The 14,719-nt window shown below is 34.9% G+C and overlaps 3 protein-coding genes across 3 annotated transcripts in view; 1 reads left to right on the forward strand and 2 right to left on the reverse strand.

Moving 5' to 3' along the window:
• Positions 1-2,920, forward strand: part of LOC107618056 (uncharacterized protein At1g04910) — a 6,213-nt gene extending 3,293 nt beyond the window's left edge. Inside the window, exons 2-6 of the mRNA XM_016319982.2 lie at positions 621-753; positions 967-1,037; positions 1,315-1,400; positions 1,586-2,162; positions 2,278-2,920. Of these exons, the coding sequence (XP_016175468.1) occupies positions 621-753; positions 967-1,037; positions 1,315-1,400; positions 1,586-2,162; positions 2,278-2,556 (1,146 nt within the window). The 3' untranslated portion in view covers positions 2,557-2,920. The remainder of the gene's footprint in view (positions 1-620; positions 754-966; positions 1,038-1,314; positions 1,401-1,585; positions 2,163-2,277) is intronic.
• LOC107619744 (pentatricopeptide repeat-containing protein At1g07590, mitochondrial) lies at positions 3,191-5,277 on the reverse strand. Its single transcript, XM_016322034.2, has 2 exons — positions 4,657-5,277; positions 3,191-4,567 (listed from the first exon to the last, which is right to left on the reverse strand). The coding sequence occupies exons 1-2, from the start codon at positions 5,158-5,160 to the stop codon at positions 3,317-3,319; spliced, it is 1,755 nt and encodes a 584-aa protein (XP_016177520.2). The 5' UTR covers positions 5,161-5,277; the 3' UTR covers positions 3,191-3,316.
• The window catches only part of LOC107617511 (calcium-transporting ATPase 9, plasma membrane-type), a gene marked incomplete in the record, with an annotated part of 14,817 nt that continues 5,511 nt past the window's right edge, over positions 5,414-14,719 (reverse strand). The window contains 24 exon segments of the mRNA XM_021110550.1: positions 5,414-5,812; positions 6,131-6,222; positions 6,308-6,415; positions 8,154-8,285; positions 8,397-8,442; positions 8,800-8,900; positions 9,378-9,515; positions 9,771-9,869; positions 10,086-10,202; positions 10,471-10,635; positions 10,855-10,914; positions 11,187-11,354; positions 11,664-11,774; positions 12,005-12,103; positions 12,191-12,256; positions 12,462-12,599; positions 13,199-13,282; positions 13,393-13,435; positions 13,528-13,583; positions 13,668-13,776; positions 13,889-13,971; positions 14,087-14,170; positions 14,544-14,615; positions 14,693-14,719. Coding sequence (XP_020966209.1) covers positions 5,671-5,812; positions 6,131-6,222; positions 6,308-6,415; positions 8,154-8,285; positions 8,397-8,442; positions 8,800-8,900; positions 9,378-9,515; positions 9,771-9,869; positions 10,086-10,202; positions 10,471-10,635; positions 10,855-10,914; positions 11,187-11,354; positions 11,664-11,774; positions 12,005-12,103; positions 12,191-12,256; positions 12,462-12,599; positions 13,199-13,282; positions 13,393-13,435; positions 13,528-13,583; positions 13,668-13,776; positions 13,889-13,971; positions 14,087-14,170; positions 14,544-14,615; positions 14,693-14,719 — 2,340 coding nt within the window.

The following is a 14,719-nucleotide window of genomic DNA, read 5'->3' on the forward strand; positions in this document are numbered from 1 at the left end:
TTTATCCTTTTTATCCTTTTATCTAATGTGCACACTCATTCTGAAGCATGGAGTTGAAGGGAACTTGTTTTCTCTTTATCTTTTTGCTTTTATCTTTACTCACAAGCTATCATCTTTTTTATCCTTTTATCTAATGTGCACACTCATTCTGAAGCATGGAGTTGAAGGGAACTTGTTTTCTCTTTATCTTTTTGCTTTTCCGCTTTTCATCTTTACTCAAAAGAATTCACAGATTTTATGGTTGTATTGTAGAGCTAGCAATCCATATATACTAATCCATCTGCTACTAAGTTACTGTGAAATGAATAGCTGAGGATCTGACCTGAAAAGGGGATTAAGTGAAATTTGAACACATTTGTGTATATATACAACATTGCTTAGCTTGTGGATAAGGTAGATCCTTAGTTCTAAAACTAGGAGACAATGTTTGACTATTAAGGGAGATAATGTTTCCAATAAAATTGTGAATTGAATTCACATCAGCTGAACTTAAAGCTAAGTAGCTTTTGGGATGTGGATTAATCATTTATTGTATTCTGAAGTTAAGTAGCACACAATGATTTAATCATAACTACAATCTATTTATTCATTTATTGTTGTTGTTATATTTTCTTTGCAAGGACAAACTTCCCGGAGTAACGGATGAAGTCAGCTTCGAAAGTGGAAAGTTCGATGGAACTCATGTAAGAAAGAATTTAGGTCTTTACAAGGGAGATGCCGATGAGCTAAAAGCGTGTTGGGTTAAACCGTCTGGTAAGGTTTGATTCCAAAGACTAGCAAATTATTTAGGAACTTGTATCATTTATCATGTATTCGGCTCGCTCTACTCCAAAATATATGTTACTTTGGAGATTTTGTATATTAGTAAATCGATTATAGCTGGAGCAAAATGAGTATTAATTAGCATGTAAACATGGCCTCAATCTTTATGTCCTTGTTGATTCATGTTTTGAAAATGGTTGGCAGATATGGGGGTGCAGAGTGAGGGGTATGTTACTTTTTCATTAACAAATGGGCCGGAGTACCATATATCTCAGGTACCATTTCAATCATTCAAGCATTTTGTTTAACTTGTTGAGGAGGCGATTTTGTGTCAGTAATGTGTAAACATGTGCATGAATTTGTTAAATGTCAGCAATATTATCCCTTTTATAATGAACTCTCTTCCCTACCAAAACAAAGATTGACATTTTTGTGTATGATTTTAGCAATTAAATGGTAAAATAATGTACAATATTACACCATATACTATGAATGATGGTTTTGCTGTTCTGTTATTATGATTTGGTAATTTTGTGGTATTGCATTGTTCAGATAGCAGATGCAGTGATTGTTGCCAGAAGTCTTGGGGCAACCCTAGTGATCCCTGACATCCGAGGAAGCCAACCGGGTGACAAGAGGTTAGCTAGTGCTGACTTCTACTTTCTAAGAGATTAGGATATAAGAAATGAGCAGGGAGGAAATTGTTTACCAATTTTCTGAGTCATGCTGGCCAAGTTTATGGTTTTAAATTTGAGAAATGATCAATTAAATGAGCTGCAATTTTCTGATTTGTCATTCAAGGCTAATATAATATATGGAACAGGAACTTTGAGGACATTTATGATCTTGATGTATTCATGAGAAGCATGGAGGGAGTTGTCGCCGTGGTAAAGAATCTTCCTGATCAAATATCAACAAAGAACATTGCGGTGGTAAAGGTCCCTAACCGGGTTACAGAAGACTATATAGCTACACATGTTGAACCAATTTACAGGTCAAAGGGAAATATAAGGCTTGCAACTTATTTCCCTTCAATAAACATGAGAAAGGCAGGGAAAAAAGGTGACACTGATTCTGTTGCTTGCTTAGCAATGTTTGGAAGTTTAGAGTTGCAGCCGGAAATTCGTGACCTTGTTGACTCAATGGTCGAAAGACTTAAAACTTTAAGCCGGAAGACAGACGGCCAATTTATTGCTGTAGATTTGAGGGTTGAGATGTTGGATAAGAAGGGTTGCCGACCTGATAATGATGGAGAAAAGAGCTGCTACAATGCACAAGAAATCGCGGTGTTCTTGAGGAAAATTGGTTTCAACAAGGATACCACAATTTATGTGACTGAATCAAGGTGGGATAGCAGCCTTGATTCTCTGAAGGATTTGTTTCCTAAAACATATACAAAGGTGTGACTATCATTCTTACTTAAACTCCTCTAAACACAATTCTTCTTTGATTGAATTGCGGAAGTGCTCGAATTTTTTACTTGGAATTTAAAAAGCTCTCTCTGAACTGTTGCAGGAAGCCATAATGCCCGCGGATAAGAAGACAAAGTTCTTAGATTCTCAAGATTCTGAATTGGAGAAGGTGATCGACTTCTATATAAGTTCTCAAAGTGATGTTTTCGTACCGGCGATCTCGGGTCTATTGTATGCAAATGTAGCTGGTAAGAGAATTGGTGCTGGTAAAACTCAGATATTGGTTCCAGCTGATATTCAAGATTCATCTGCTTCTGCCTCCAATTTCCTGTCTCCATATGTATCCAAGAAGAACCATTTTGCCTATTCTTGTTACTGCTAGTTTTCCAGTGAAGACATTTGAAGAAGCTGGTAACAAAAATGTTATATCAGAAACCTTCAAAAGGTCTTGTTGCTTTCCAAAACTACTCATTAGGGAGTATTAAGTGTTAAGGGCTTAAGGTTCTTTTTTTTCCTTTTTCTTTTCTTTTTTGCTTCTAAATTGTTTTGAGCTTTCACCAAAAAATGGGAGAGAGGTGTTCACAAGACTGGAGTTATTTTTATTTAATGTGTACACAGGGCTTTCAGTTCATGGTATCTGTAAAATAATGCTTGCCTCATAAGTTATTTTTCATAATTGGTGAAACTGAAGCAATAATTTTTGTTTACAAAATAGAGACGAAGTTGATAATATGTTTTTGGATGGATATCTTAGTGCATATGTATGATATTACATTTTTGTTTCGGGTTATATTACCTATATATTAGCACATATCAAATCAATCAAAACATGATTATCTTATATTCTCTATTTTTTATGGATAATTTCAGTATAGTTGTAAATCAATGGATGTGAATATAAGTTACAATTAGATACATTCATTTGTTAATATATTAAAAAGAAAATGACTTATCAATATATAATAAAGAGAGTATTAGAGAATTAAACAAAAGGAGCTTCCTCAAACAATGCTAGATGTTCTCTAATAATATCTCTTCCATCTTATTAACTCTTGTGCCGTAGTCAATACAATATACTTGTAACTTCTAAACAATTACAACAAAAAGATACACTCTATTTTTTCAAGAATTAATAATCAAAATCAGGTCCTAAACTGCTCAGCAACTTTCAAGAGACTATAAGTTTCAGCATCTGGCCTAGCTCCTCCAAGGACCATCCTTCTTAAAAAATTTGGATCATAAATCTTGGCTTTTACATAAGCCTTAATAAGGGTATTATATACAAAAGTATACCTACAATACTTAGCCTTATGAAATTCTTCAAACAATCTCTCAGCATTTTCAACATCACCCTTCTCTGCAAAAATCTCAACAATTGAAAGGGTGGTCTCCAACCATGGGGTTGAATTTCTAACCCTCTTACTAATTTTCATCCCCATGCCCAAGTCTAATGTCTTTAAGCCTTGCTCTGTCAAACCAGATTTCAAGCAACCCAGAGCAAGTTGACGATAAGTTATTGCATTTGGTTTGCAGCCATTTGCCTTCATGTTTCTATACAACCTAGTTGCTTTATCAACCAATCCATGCTTGCAATATACAGACATCATCGAATTGAATTGCTCTACGGATTTCAACCCTTTTCTAGTTTCCATTTCTAACCAAAGTTCTTCAGCACGGTTCAGATGTCGGATTCTACCAAATGCTTCAATTGCTAACATGTAACTTTTCGATCTAACCAAGGGGAGTTCCTGCATGATTCCCCAAACTCTTTCAAGCTCCTTTGGGCTCCCCAAATATCCATACAATATAAGTAGAACATCGAATGTTGACCAATTGTTCCCTGTAATAGACTTTTCCACAGCTTGAACATATGCTTCAGTTGCAGTATACAACCTTGCCACTGCATGAGCAATAGCTAAAATGCAGTAAGAGATCTCGTTCGGTTCAACCTGTGCCTTCTTCATCTGAGCAAAGACCTTTACCAAGGCTTCAAGATCATGTTCATTGGCTTCTATTTTCATCAGAATATTGTAGGTGGACACGTGGGGGGTGACCTTATCTGCCTTCATCTGCGTGAGCAATTTCGGAATCAACTTCTTCCTGGAGGGAGAGGAATGCAGGATTATGAGGCGGTTGAAGACCAAATGTGAGATGGGATAAGCCAACTCCCTCATTTTCTTCATGTACTCAAGTGAAAGCTTTATGACACCTTTATCCAGCATTGCAATGACCAGATTGTTGTATAGCAACTCATTCTGAAACTCAGGTGGAATTCGAGGGAAGAGCTTCTCACCATGTTCAATCCCATGAAGCTTAATTGTGAATTCCACAAGATAAGAGTAATCAAGTTCCCTAGGCCTATAGGGCCTCTCTCGGATCACCCATTCCATCACCTACAATAATTGTAACATGAGTTCAACTTAAGGGAATGTTTTTGGAAGTAAAAATCATATTTTTGGAAGCAATAATGAATGGTTGTTACCTCAAGTGCGCGTTTGTTCATGTTGAGCTTGCGAAGACGGTTGATGGCGTGGAAGACATGGCCTCTGTGAACGGGGAATCCATCGCCCATCCAAGTGCGGAAGGCAGACCCAACAGCCTCCCCTTTCCGAAGCTTCTCGATCCTTCTAGACAAGCTCTCTGAGTTCTGAGGGCTCTCGGAATCGCTTTCGGAGGATTGTCGCGGTGATTGGGTGCAAAGGAATCTGAAACGGAGGTGGGCAGAAGGTGCTCGACGCATTGCCTCAATAAACCTGCGTCGCAGCATGTTTTTCGTTTCTTCCCTCGCCCAACAGAATTGAACAAATGAACAGCACGTTATGAGAATTTCCTTTCCTTTCTCATTGGGCAAATAACCCGATATTTTTTGGACTTGCAAGTTGCAAGTGAGTAACATGTATTTTAAATTTTTATTCGGTAAATTGGTTGGATTTATCAATAAATATTCGATAGGTTTATTAATTTCATCCCGGCGTTTGTATTTCATATTTGCAAGTTTAAGTTACATGTATTTTAAATTTTTAATGCGATTGTATTTCGGTAGGCAATTATAGGAATTGTGACGCTAAAAACCACAAAAAGAGGCTTTGTAGTTGGGTTTAATTAATTTTATACATCTCAATTTTATAATACCGATTGAGGGCACGATGGATGAAATGTGAATGGCTGATGTACAAATACCCGTTTTCTTTTTCTTTCTTGGGCTAACTGATCGCTTCATGGACATGACGGCACAAAACATTCATGAACTAGCAGCTAGTAATTCTAACATTATCTAGAAATGTTATAATGTACATCTTCACCCATAAGTATTAGAAAAGGAAAAGGCACAACACTTTAAATCGTTGCCATACTTGCGTTTGAATCCCTTCGGGACATTGTGAAATGATGATGGCTAATGATACATTTAATATACAGTTAAACACATTGAAAATACAAGAAGGGATTAATTAGTAGTAATGCTGAATTATAGTTGCTTTTCTTGTCAGGAGTTAGCTTAACGTGAAAAATTAGTGCTGGGGGTGTTCAGTTGACTTTGTGCGCGAGACCTTCTCCATCTTCTAAGTGGCTTGGCTAAGCAGCGTGACAATGGTGTTTTGGGAACCGGAATGAGTTTTCCGGCAACAGCAAGAGGCCAGCTGTGTGATTGGCAAAAGCACTCGTTATGACTTTGTCCCACATCTCCACTTTAATATTTTTTAGCACATGCATAATTTTTTAAGCTTGAATGTTTTCAGAGGTAGGATTAAACCAACTAGTATTATATAACCCAGACGCGACCAAAATATTGCATGCAAAAATTGTTAACTTAAATATAATTGATTCCAAAAATTTTAGACCAGACCGAGTTTTCGGCTAATCCGGGTCATGAACAGTCTCCATAAGAGTACTAAAATGTGTTGCAAAGTTTCCATAACTATTATAATCAGAAATTACTGCAGGATGAGTAAACTAACCTGACAATGCCAATAACAAGAGAAGCAATCCACAGCTTCCAATCAAGTTTCACTGTTGTGGTGAACTTTCCAAGGAACTCGATGATAATTATCTACGGTTTTAAGTACGATAATGTGAGAAAAACATGCAAGTGTTGAAAAATTAATCATTAAAATAACAAAATGTTGGCTGTTAACCTGAAGGATAAAGGTCATTCCAACAATTCCCATGAAAAGACGGTTCTTAGTCACCCCTTGGAATACATTCATTCCTTCTGGTTTCCGAGCATTGAACTCGTTGAATATCTGTAAGTTGAAAAACATTTAATTTGTCACCAGCAAGGATGCTTATGTCTACATTATATGCAATGGGGTCATTTTTAACCGACCACCAGCATAGTTTCTTTTACTTTTTTTTTTTTTTTTCTTTCTAAAAGGTTTTAGAAATTATTTACACTTGATAAATACTGCACACGACACTTATGTAGACTTTTTCTAGTAAAGTATATGGTTTCTTCAAGTTTTTAAATTCATGTTTCTTTCTAGTAGAGTAGATAGTTGAGACAAAATTATTACGCTTGTTAAAAGATTTAATAATTCCTTATATTTTATATTATGTTATATTTACCAACATTTATTATGATCAATTAACAATTATATATTTGAACATATAAGTAAATTTAAAAAAATTGAACCTTCACATTGACAAAAGAAACAACACAAATTTTTATATTTAGATTTTATAAAAATAGTGATAGAATTTGGTGTATTTAATTTGGATCTCATTATTATCGAATGGAGTTAGATACTAAATGAGTACATCAAAATTAAGTTATACAAACCATTCTCACTTTTAAAATCTACTTACTTGGCACAGGACGAATGCATTGAATATTAAAGTGTTCTTGGTTTGACTGTCAAGGGATTTAGTTTCTTGCTTAGGTATGAAACTTTCACCAGCGAAGTTCAGAACCAGAAGAACAGTAACTTGATAGACAGCCTGTGATGACAAGTAATGCCATTAGAGGATATATGATAAGGAACTACAACAAGTCTCTTACAACACCAAACAAAAAATAAATAAAAATTAAAAATTAAGAAAAACAATTACCTGTACAACCAAGTTTCTCCACATGACATTCGTTATAAGAGGTTCCCTGAAAGACAACATAAGGCCATGATAAAATAATATAGAACACTAGATTGATTTTCTTTTTGTCCCCCTAAAGCATCCTTGAATTCGTCATGATATATATTACAACTAAAATAAAATAAATAGAAGGCGCATATACATGTATGTATGCACTTAAGCGCCCGCTCAGTGCATTACTTATGCCGCAAGAATACGTTAAACAAATACTCTTCATATCCTTTTATCTGGCATTACTTTTTGGTACATTTTTTTAAATGATGTATCTGGATATGTAGCAAAAAAGCCAAAAAGGTGAAAAACATAAAATGGAGTATTAGACTACTCTTCATGAGAAAACCAACCAATCAAAACATATACAAACCTTCGCCCAACAGGTGCTCTGCGCATAAGGCTGTCCGTTGGTGGTTCAGTGGCCAGTTATAGTTTCTTTTTCTTTTTTTTTTTTTTTTCTTTCTAAAAGGTTTTAGAAATTATTTACACTTGATAAATACTGCACACGACACTTATGTAGACTTTTTCTAGTAAAGTATATGGTTTCTTCAAGTTTTTAAATTCATGTTTCTTTCTAGTAGAGTAGATAGTTGAGACAAAATTATTACGCTTGTTAAAAGATTTAATAATTCCTTATATTTTATATTATGTTATATTTACCAACATTTATTATGATCAATTAACAATTATATATTTGAACATATAAGTAAATTTAAAAAAATTGAACCTTCACATTGACAAAAGAAACAACACAAATTTTTATATTTAGATTTTATAAAAATAGTGATAGAATTTGGTGTATTTAATTTGGATCTCATTATTATCGAATGGAGTTAGATACTAAATGAGTACATCAAAATTAAGTTATACAAACCATTCTCACTTTTAAAATCTACTTACTTGGCACAGGACGAATGCATTGAATATTAAAGTGTTCTTGGTTTGACTGTCAAGGGATTTAGTTTCTTGCTTAGGTATGAAACTTTCACCAGCGAAGTTCAGAACCAGAAGAACAGTAACTTGATAGACAGCCTGTGATGACAAGTAATGCCATTAGAGGATATATGATAAGGAACTACAACAAGTCTCTTACAACACCAAACAAAAAATAAATAAAAATTAAAAATTAAGAAAAACAATTACCTGTACAACCAAGTTTCTCCACATGACATTCGTTATAAGAGGTTCCCTGAAAGACAACATAAGGCCATGATAAAATAATATAGAACACTAGATTGATTTTCTTTTTGTCCCCCTAAAGCATCCTTGAATTCGTCATGATATATATTACAACTAAAATAAAATAAATAGAAGGCGCATATACATGTATGTATGCACTTAAGCGCCCGCTCAGTGCATTACTTATGCCGCAAGAATACGTTAAACAAATACTCTTCATATCCTTTTATCTGGCATTACTTTTTGGTACATTTTTTTAAATGATGTATCTGGATATGTAGCAAAAAAGCCAAAAAGGTGAAAAACATAAAATGGAGTATTAGACTACTCTTCATGAGAAAACCAACCAATCAAAACATATACAAACCTTCGCCCAACAGGTGCTCTGCGCATAAGGCTGTCCGTTGGTGGTTCAGTGGCCAGTGCAAGCGCCCCAAGTGTGTCCATGATAAGGTTGACCCACAGAAGCTGTACGTACCAAAAAGAATGTACATTAAAAACCAACACATACATTTTTAATTCAGCTGTGATGCATGCAGTATATGTAATACAGCCAGTTGACCAGCTCGTGGGTTTTAATGCTAAACGCTGACACGTGAATTTTTAAGTTTAAGCCAGAAAAGTAGCCAACCAAAAGAAAAATCTGAACTACGATCATAAATCATGTAGAGTTTTGCTTTTGGTGGCTTTTTAGCGTAAACAAATTAGACAGCAAATCTTCTGCCATACACTGGCAACTAGTGTCTTACATGATTTGATATTTTTATGTACGTCACAACACTCAAGATTCAGGAAGTTATCCCATCAGCATGCGCAAACAATTATTCATCTGTTTATCTTGCTTTAGAGTCTAAAGTAGATGTTGAATTGTTGAGTCAAAATAATATTACGCCCGAGAGAAGAGAGATAGAATCATAGAGAGATAAGAGAGATAGAGTAGGTTACCTGTACTGCATTCAAAGGAACATCACCAGAGGATATTGCTGCAACAACATTAATTACAAGAGCAGCAACATTAACAGTAAGCTGGAACTGGATGAATTTCTGAATATTTGCATAAACAGAACGTCCCCACCGGACAACCTACACAAAGAGTGAAAAGAAGTTCTTAGCATTGGACCAATCCACCTACTGTCTTAGTGGAATAAATTTCCCGTTAAGTCAAATTCTAATTGTCCCAGTGCATCAGCAAAATTTCCATGTTTCTTAGCCATGGTAAGCAAAACTTTATGGTGAATTATATTTATGCCTAAAGGGCCAAAAGCAAACTGTGGTAAACCAATACTAAAGGACATGTTATATATAATAGATGTTCAATCCAATAAATAAAACACTTACCTTTACTACTGACGCAAAGTTATCATCCAGGATTATAATATCTGAGCTTTCTTTTGCAACTTCAGTTCCTTGGATGCCCATAGAAAGACCAATATCTGCCTAAAATACAAAATAGTAAAACACAAGATCAACTATACAAATTTATAAGGAAACTAATTTAAATTCATGGAAAATGGAACATGACTGTGTAATCAAATAATGATGGCCCAAAGACAGAAGTTAAACTTGAACACCAACTAGCCAGAACACCTATAATAATTGCAAGAATCTATATCCTAGAATGTTGTATGGATGAAACTAAGGAATAAGACAGACCTCGTGAAGTGCAGGGGCATCATTGGTTCCATCTCCTGTGACGGCAACAACTTCACCTCCTTTACGTAGAGCTTGCACAAGCAAAAGCTTGTCATTAGGAGAAGACCTCCCCATGACCTGTATATATATTATGATAATCACAATCAGAAAATATATAACGAACTTGGACAGCATTCCTTCATTTAAGAATATTAATGGAAGAATAAAATTCTTTCATACAGTAGGATAGAGTACTATGATTTTGTCTGATCTTTGTAACCGATTTCATTTAGTGGAATAAGACTTAATTGTTGTTGCTGGTGGTGGAAATTCCTTTCTTGAATATTTGTGTCTACTGTACACGATTTTTTAAAAGAGAAAAGGAATAAAAAGGATCAAAGAATACCGTTATTTTCTTAGCAATCTGTTCCCTTTCTTTTTCGCTTAGTGCACGGAATTTCTTCCCTTCAATTATAACTGGTTCAACAGCTTCCTCATTTGAAGTAAGTATCCCACACTCCAAAGCTATTGCCCTTGCTGTTTGAAGGTTGTCTCCGGTAACCATGCGTACCTGTGAGTTCATACTTCATTGTGTAAGATGTGTGTTTCCTTTTATTACATTTTGGAGTAACACTAACACTAATGCTGGGATAAAGTATGAAACCATGTCCCAACAGACTCACTAATTAATTTCTCATGTTAGCTACTATCTAAACATGAAGATATTAAATTGAGCCTTGATTAATCAATATGAAAACTATACGCATCAAACTTCAAAATGATATATTACCTTGACACCAGCTTTAGAGCATAGTTCCACTGCTTCTTTGACACCAGGGCGACAAGGATCCTAAAGATACAGAATAGTTTTAGCTTAGATGAAGGATAGACCAAGTTAATTTGAGATCATATGGACCAAGTACAACATTCAAATAATAAAAAATATTTCGAAGTGCATCCAGAATAATATAAATAAATAAATCAAATCTCGTAATACATTTACGTTATACGCATCCCTAGAGCCTTGAGCTTTTAAAACAATACTTATGAATATTCAATTTATCAGACACAATCAAGTTTAAGTGTTTAACACTGACAGGAAAACTTATCCTTGAATTTTACCTTTATTCCAACAATAGCAAGCAAAACAAGATCATTTTCTGGTAACGACCATTGGGCCAAATCATCTTCATTAGATGGAACTTTGTCTAATTCATATGATCTGTAAGCAATGGCAACACAACGCAAGCTGCGAGCAGCCATGTTATCAATAGCCTCCTTGAAAGCTACCTGAAAGAAGTTTTACAATAATTAATCAACTTGGAAGATGCTGAAAAAGAAAAATTATCAACTGCTTTCGATTGCTATACTTTGTGAAATATTATCAGTTGTTACGTTAGCTGATTTTGCAAACTTTGGCATAGAGTAAGTTGCTTCAGACAACACTCTAATCGAATTGATAAGAATAAGGTGATTTTAGTGGTAATCACGTTCCATGTTTCTTAAATATTGATACCGATCCATCAAAAGATTTTTTTTTCCTTATCTCCAATGTTCATTTCAGTTATTTTCATCTCAGTACTTGAAGTTGCTGCTAACCTTCTCTCCCTCAATGGATTGCAAATGACCATCTGAATCAAGATATTGCGTACATGCTCCAAGAAGTATTTCTGCAGCTCCTTTCCAATGTATATGTACTCCAGAGCCCTCCTATCAAGATATTACGAAAGAAATGATGGATGAAAATTAATATAATGAATCAATAAAAGAATTAAGTATCCTGGGCACGTGATATGACCATAATAACAAAGAAAACACTTTCACATTTATAACTTCATTTCATTCACGAGCAAAGTTAATCATCAAAAGCTAAAGGGATGAATACTCTGATACTAGTTCAAAAGTACAATGAATGGCAAACAAATATATCAAATTCTCACCAGCTTCACAGCAACACCGCCTCTTTTTTTCTCGGAATTAAAGGGGAAGACATGGAGAACTGTCGTATTTGATCTGAGAAGACTGAAATTCATACCCAACTGCAATATGTACAAGTTGAGCTTCAATCAATAGAGGGAAGGCGTGGAAGAGCAATAATAATAATAGAGGAAAAACAGCAAAGGTACCTTTACTGCCCATGAAAGAATTGCCTTCTCTGTAGGAGATCCTGAAATCTCTGCCTCTCCCCCTTCCTACGAAACCAAATTCAGTCACAAATGTAACGGTTAATAAATATTAAATGACTCAGACATCAACAATTATGTCTAAGCTGTAAGAAGTTTTCAACTTGAAGAATCACAAGATACTGTTATTAGCAGAGCACATAAATTAGCACCAAACTATACAGCATAAAATGGAATCCTAGAAACACTTGTTAAATTATGTTCGAAGGCAAACCTTAGGCACAAAAACATTTCCAGTAGTATTCTGGGCAATGCCCTCGTTTATCAAGGATAAAACTTCCGGATTTAACTTTGATGAGTCATCTGGTGGATTTAATTTGTTCCTTCCAACATATGCCTCAACTACAGTCATCTGTAATGAAACAAAATAAGTTATTATCAAACCACAATAACTCAAGGATTCTTCTATTTATTTTATTCTTTGAGAAGGATAACTGATGGATTTTAACACACACGTAGGAATTAGGAAGAATGAAATAGTACACATGTTACAATTTGTTTAACCCTTTTTTTTTCTTTTGACGGGAAAATTGTAAAACCTTTGATAGACAATGTCTATTACAAAAACATGAACACATCTCAACAAGACAACAACAGGACAGCTGAAGCTACTAGTAGAATTACTGATATTTTATGAGTTCTCTTCTATTTCTCCATATTATCCTTAATAAATAAATCCTTCCCTTGTAAATATAACAGCCAGCAATTTGTAAAGGACAATGGAAATCAGAGTATGAAATCAAATTAAGCATGGAAGATGGAAAGCAGTACAGACACCACAAGTGGACTGAAAATTTTGGGAGAGCTGTAATGACAGAAGTGTTTTGAAACCAAAACCGCCTCAACTAAATAGAAGATTGGTTGTATATATTAAATAACTTTTCTGAAGATTTGATTCATTTGCACATATGTAATTTTTAGTTTACTCAGGGATTTATATATGGATCTTGCCTGATTTAAGGTCAATGTTCCTGTCTTATCACTGCATATTGTTGTCGCAGAGCCCATAGTTTCACAGGCTGACAGCCTCCGAACCTGCAAACCTTTAGTGGTTAGAAAAGAATAAAGATGTTCTAACATCAATAACAACATCAAATTATTGGCACAAGTAAGATATCATAGTGGCGGTATTAGACAATACTAACCAGGGCTTTGTCTCTCATCATTTTCCGCATTGAGTATGCCAGGCTATAATAGAAAGCAACAAAGAAAACTACGATTAAAATAAGACAATAATATCACACCTATGTCGTCGAAATAACCTACCAACATGTGCTTACGTTAAGGTAACAGCCAAAGGTAGACCTTCAGGCACTGCGACAACCACAATGGTAACCTGCATGCATGGCTCCGTATTTAGTTTCAAACTACTAAAAGTTTGAAGAAGAAGATGGACGAAATAGTTCAAACTCGGACTTACTGCAATGGTGAAAATTTTGATGACGCCATCAACTGCAGTACTTGCTTTAGTTTTTCCGGCAACAAATTCCACGTTTCCATCATCATCAGTAGAATGGCCAGAAAAGTATCTAGAATTCAAGCCATGACATTGTAAGTCAGGGATGGCATTGAGCCTATTTAGTGAGCTATCAGTATTAAATGTTTAAAAATAATAATAAAATAAATAATAATCAAGATTACCTGCCCAAGAGGACTGCTAGCACTAAAACAGCTACAGAAAGCCCAACTACACCAATAAAAGTTGCTACTCCATTCAAACGTACCTATTGCATGCCAACAAAACAGATGTAGTTTAAGTTTTGACACATCAACAAGTAATTTCTAAAGTAACAGCTTTTCTTTCTTTCTATCTAATGGGATGGTGGAGCAGAGTGGAACCTGCAATGGAGTCTCTTCTCCATTATCCTCTGAGATACTTGCCATCAACAATCCCCACTCTGTATTTATACCAACACCAGTTACCTACAGATGGCAGTATAAAATGTGAATCCACTGCAGTTATTATACTACATACTTTTTAACAGAGATAGAACAACCAAAAACAACAGAATCATAATTTAATTTAATAAAAAGATAATAATTATTATACGAAACAAAAATTAAATTCATTGAATTAGAATGACACCCAAACTTATCTAAACAACCAGTAACTAAAGTTAAATTTTAAAGGAGGGATCTTTAACAAATGAAAAATCAAAGTTACACTTTTCCAGAGGGGGGGGGGATTACTAACACTTAGGTTATTCAATTAAAAACATTTTAATAAGACGGATACTTTTTGCACCAAAATTCAATTATTTTTACGCCAGCAATCAGAGGATATAATATATTATACCAGCATAACTCCAACTCCATCAGCCACTTTGCAACCAGACATCAAAAAGGGTGATTTGTGATCCTTGTGAACCTGCATAGCACTATTTGTTTAAAAGTCATAAACTAAAAACCAATAATTTACGTGATTAGAAGGTACAAGAAACATACAATTTTGCTTTCACCCGTCATACTGGA

This window comes from Arachis ipaensis, chromosome B09 (genome assembly GCF_000816755.2).
Source record: "Arachis ipaensis cultivar K30076 chromosome B09, Araip1.1, whole genome shotgun sequence".
Classification (NCBI taxonomy): Eukaryota; Viridiplantae; Streptophyta; class Magnoliopsida; order Fabales; family Fabaceae; genus Arachis; species Arachis ipaensis.

What these genes read in the sequence shown, in the direction of transcription:
- LOC107619744 (XM_016322034.2), bottom strand. Translation starts at nt 5,160, where the DNA reads ATGAAATACAAACGCCGGGATGAAATTAATAAACCTATCGAATATTTA. An exon ending in TGAACAAACGCGCACTTGAG is followed by an intron (nt 4,568 to 4,656) that starts GTAACAACCATT and finishes CAATTATTGTAG; the next exon opens with GTGATGGAATGGGTGATCCG.